This window comes from Habropoda laboriosa, unplaced genomic scaffold (assembly GCF_001263275.1).
Source record: "Habropoda laboriosa isolate 0110345459 unplaced genomic scaffold, ASM126327v1 scaffold67, whole genome shotgun sequence".
Lineage (NCBI taxonomy): Eukaryota > Metazoa > Arthropoda > Insecta > Hymenoptera > Apidae > Habropoda > Habropoda laboriosa.
The window spans coordinates 4,714,680-4,719,494 of record NW_017100242.1 but is presented as its reverse complement, the minus strand read 5'-3'; the positions used below and the strand labels follow the sequence as shown (position 1 = coordinate 4,719,494).

Below are 4,815 nucleotides of genomic sequence, written 5' to 3'. Positions count from 1 at the left end.
ATTTATATAATAATAAAAATAAATCATGTCGTTTACTGGAAAATTTAAAAATAAAGTACAGTTAAATTTAAGAAGTTCATTTCTATTTAATTTTTTACATTTTCAAATTTTTCAATAAAGTAATGCTCGGATAATTTCTCGTAAAAATGTTTCTATAAGTGCTCACGAATTACACCCACCATTTCTTGGAAGTACCTCGAGCAAGTGCTATGCTCGACGTTCGAAGGCGGCAGAGGATGAATCATGACCACAATGTAGGAAAAATTAAATGTTTATAATTGTTATTTCATCTTAATGGAAAAGTTTTTAATGGATTGTATTGCAAATAAATTCAAGTAATGAATTATATTGCAAATAAGTCCAAACACAATCGCAATTGGACTGTTTTAAGTTAGTCATGTGCAGAATATAAAAATTAATCATGGATTAATATGACTTTTAAAGATGAATGTACAGCTTTGGATCAGTCTATATCATCCACCTTGTTCGTATGGATACCTACCGTCTATGTGAGAAATTTTTCTCAGTTACGGACGACAAAATCAACACCCGTATAACTGCAGCCACAACTATTGCCTCAACATTTGTGTGATCGCGGTCTGAAGCTTACAATATCGTTCATAGTATACATACAGTTAGTGGAAGCAATATCAAAAGGTCGTAAAATCAGACAAGCATCAGAGTATACATAATCGGAGTACCCAAAACAGCAGTTTGAGAGAGATAAGGAGTTCGAATCTCGTTCAGGACCATTCGATGTCAATTCGGAATTGATTCTGCCACTACAATATATTTAAAAAATTTGTCTGAACCTTAATCCTTGACAGCTGCATGTTAATTTTTACCAATGCGGAAATTGCTATTGAGTAGGAAGCGATAAATGTTTAATACCATATAACTTAAACGAAAGATCGTTAGCAAAAATTTTAAATAATATCAATTTACAAATGGTTCACGGCCCTGGGTGTGCCTACATCAATTGGTATCGCCGTTTAATGCTTTAATTCACGATCCCTATATCGCTTCCACCAACTATATGAGCACTAGTGGCTTCGTGTTACATGTTGCGTGTACCGAACTACAAATATGATACGGTGCCAAGAGATACAGTATCGTATTAACACTTTGCGGACCGCCAACGACATAATGCTGTCGCAGTCGGCAACGTGACTTTATCAATGTACAAATGCGTTTGTTTACATGCATATATAGCGTTAAAAACATGAGCAAAACATTACTTAGCAACATTAAAGCAGTTGCAAACAGGATAAAAAAGCGTACAAACCGGAAACGCAATGTAAAAAGAAACTTACTATTACTGTGCTCAGTGTCTTGTAGATTTATGTTTAGAATATTGTTCTGAGGTGTACCATACAAAAAAATATATTTGAATAATATTTAAAATGTCTACATTCTATTTCATCACATTAAAATTATTAAATTATATTTATACTTTTAAAAAACCAATTACACCTATGTTTGACTTTTCACAGTTAGAAATAGACCATTATCGTTGATTATCTGAGAAAGAAAACAACATATGCAGAAGTTAAAAATTTCAGTGTTTACTAATGGAGAAGATTATGAACTTTACAATAAAAAGAGTCCGGGTGCTTTGACTTTAACAATTTTTGTTATATCAGCATTTATATAATCAGAAAACACCGAAAAATGCGTGGAGTACGTGCGGTACTATACTTTTGATATTTTGGTATAAAAAAGCGCGACGGTTCCGCACGGGCCGCAGTGTTAAGCGCTTCTTCATTTATGAACAAGTCTAATATAAATTAAATGATTGTTCTCACTACAAAATCACGTCTTCAATTAGTACTAAAAGGTAATTAATGTTAGATTATTAATTAAAAGTATTTAATTAATAGTAATTTAATATTCTACCATTGCAACACTTCCGTACGACGTTTATAAATCTTATGTAGGAAGATCGTAAGTGGAATGGTAATAATGGATTTATGTGAGAAGTGGTTAGTGTTGAAATTACTATTTGTAGATTATTTGTCTTGTCTTTTAAAGAAAATCATTTTATTCTTTGAAGAGAATTTGTTCATGTTACTCTTTCAATTTGTAAAGGTATTCATAAGTACAACGCGCAGTTGTTATTATTGCTAACATTTTTGAATCTTAAGCTTTCTTTGTTAATAAACCATGTAGTTTTGAAAAAGCTTGCTTACACAACTTCATTCGTGCAAAAACTGTGTATTTGTGACATGTTATTCATTCCAAACATTTCAGCTTTTCCCGAATATGTAGAAATTTAAAAAAATTGACATTAATTTTTATTGTTATAAACAATTTTTCGGCAACTCTTTTTAATAGACCTCCACCGATGAAAACCGTGTCCATGGCTAATTTTACATCTTGTACATTACTAATTCAAAATAATTCGATTAAAGCCGCATTTAATTTCATTTTCATCAAGATTCTGGCAGCCCATTAAAGACTTTTTCATTGAGATGAAATAACAATTATAAATATTTTAATTTTTCATACATTGTAGTCATGACATCCTTCGCCGGCTTCGAGCTTCGGCAAACATATTTGCTGTTTTGCTTACTCTTATTTTCTGTCTCTCTCATCGATCGTCCTAAGAGTAGGCTATTTCATGCCGCGTTTAGACAATTCCTGAAAGGAAAATTCAAGTCAAAGCTGCGATAAGTTCTCGTCGTCGATTTAGAACTGCGAGAAGTTATCGGAACATTATTGCAATACGCGCAGAGTGAGTTACGAAAAACGTAACGCTTAATACCTCTGTTAGGATTTTAGATAAAAAAAATTGTTATAGAACAAAGTAACACTATTCCAGGGGGCACATATGCTGGTATAAACACCCTGTATAATATGATTGAACTTTTTATATAGTTACCAATTTCGTTATGCTAAAATATGGATTTTGATAAAAACAATTTAAACAATTTAAAAATTTTGGAAGATGCAATATTAAACAAAGCGATCTTTACTATGTTTTGTTCACTTTTAAATTAAAGATATTGTTTCAGACATTCTCTTACATCTTCTATAATTTACATTACATATCAATGTATTGTATAAGTTGTGTCAAATAATAAAGTCAAATTAATCCATGAACATTTTATAAAAAGTAAATTAAGTTTTGAAGAAGTAGTTCAAAAATTCTACGTTCTTAAATAATAAATAATCGTAAATATAAAATATATGAAAATATTATTTTTTGACTTACTTGAATGGCCAAATTTTGCTTAGTATTACAACATTTTCTTATTTTTATTATATACATTGCAAAGATATTAATCATCTCTATATCATCAAAAAGTACTTTATTCTACATATAAACACCTAAATATTTAAAATGTATGCTATCACCAAAATATATTATCAAAATCGTTATCATATCAATGTCGATAATAAACTTGGGCTCATTGCCATTTTTAATTGCAAGTTAGTAATTAAAGAACTTCATTTCTTTACTCTTAAAATTTTATGTTTTTATTAAAGATTATTAAATTTGTTCATTTATACAATAGCTGTTTCCTGTTCAGCTTAAAGACAGTACAATGGTCTGCAAGCAGATCTGAAATAAATACAAGTTCTTCAATTATATAAATATTTATAATCCTTTCCTAAATATAGTTAAATAAATAATAAACTAAAATTGTATCCTTTTAGATACCTGTAGTCAAGGCTGGGTTTGGTGAAAGTTTGTGGGAAGATGAGGTCTACTCTCTAGTTTCGTATAATCCAAATGAAATTCTTTTGCTACTTTTCTCCAACTTTGCGCATCAAAATAATAATAAGTACCACGTTCATATGTTGATGTTTTTTCTACAAGTCCCAATCCCGGTGCTTGTGTTATCCAAACTTTCTCTTCCATATGGTATCTCCATTCTCTACTGTACCTTTATAATTAAATATATACATGTTACTCAAATTTAATAATAAACATTAAAAAATTTTGATATAAAAAGTTCTTACAACTCGGCTGCTGCTGCTAATTGCAACACATCTCCAACATTTGTATAAAATATATAAAATAGTAGATCATCCTTGTATCTATTTAATTTAACTGGTGCTAATTTATCTCTAAAATAAGCATAATGTGAGTTTAATTACTATAATAATGCTTTTAGAATCAAAGAAATAAACATAATAAAATAAAATACCTGATAGTAGCGTTAATAAGATATTCTGGCGGTACATGAAAATCAATATCCTGAGGTCGACATGGTGTTTCTGCCCAAGGTCCACCAAAATTTTGGTAAAGACTTTCTGGTGAATTAAGATTTAATCCTAACGCAGTTAAATCTTGACCTAATGCCAAAGATACTAAATTCGGATCTGTTTCAGCTGCTCTAATAAATGTCAAAAGTCCAACTATTCCAAACTGATCTTTTACCATGCTTGCTGGTATGTTAGTCACCTTGCCTAAAAAATGCAATGGTAAATAGTTACATAAAATAAAACAAAATCGCATAACACTTTTTTATAAAATATTATTAAATAAAAATTTCAAGTGAAAAATTCAACAATCCAGTAATTATAAAACTGATTATATTAAATTCCACATTGTAATAGTTAATACCATCAGGAGATGTTTGTATGCCTCTTTTAGATGATTGAGATTTTTCAGATCCTGGTGCTCTGTTTGCCTGTAATACATCTTGACCAATTTCAGGTCCAAGTCCAACAGGTATATTTTTATCCCCAGAAACACTTCCACCTGGTGATGGCCCTTCTCTATTTTGCGTTCCTGGTAATGCTGGAAAATCTTCAGAACTCATTGTAAATTCACTTGATTCAGATGTTGGTTGTTTTACCATTCCA

General features: G+C 30.4%; 2 protein-coding genes across 6 annotated transcripts in view; one reads left to right on the top strand and one right to left on the bottom strand.

Moving 5' to 3' along the window:
• LOC108571984 (malonyl-CoA decarboxylase, mitochondrial-like) overlaps positions 1-4,815 on the top strand; it is an 8,231-nt gene that overhangs the window by 3,083 nt on the left and 333 nt on the right. The window lies entirely within an intron of this gene.
• LOC108571985 (CCR4-NOT transcription complex subunit 2) overlaps positions 3,518-4,815 on the bottom strand; it is a 4,497-nt gene continuing 3,199 nt past the window's right edge. For all 5 annotated transcript variants that reach the window (XM_017934155.1, XM_017934158.1, XM_017934157.1 and 2 more), the window contains 5 exons: positions 4,574-4,815; positions 4,155-4,416; positions 3,967-4,074; positions 3,665-3,890; positions 3,518-3,565 (listed from right to left, as the gene is read on the bottom strand). The exon at positions 4,574-4,815 is cut by the window's right edge and continues 1 nt beyond it. In XM_017934155.1, coding sequence (XP_017789644.1) covers positions 3,671-3,890; positions 3,967-4,074; positions 4,155-4,416; positions 4,574-4,815 — 832 coding nt within the window. In that variant the 3' untranslated portion in view covers positions 3,518-3,565; positions 3,665-3,670. The remainder of the gene's footprint in view (positions 3,566-3,664; positions 3,891-3,966; positions 4,075-4,154; positions 4,417-4,573) is intronic.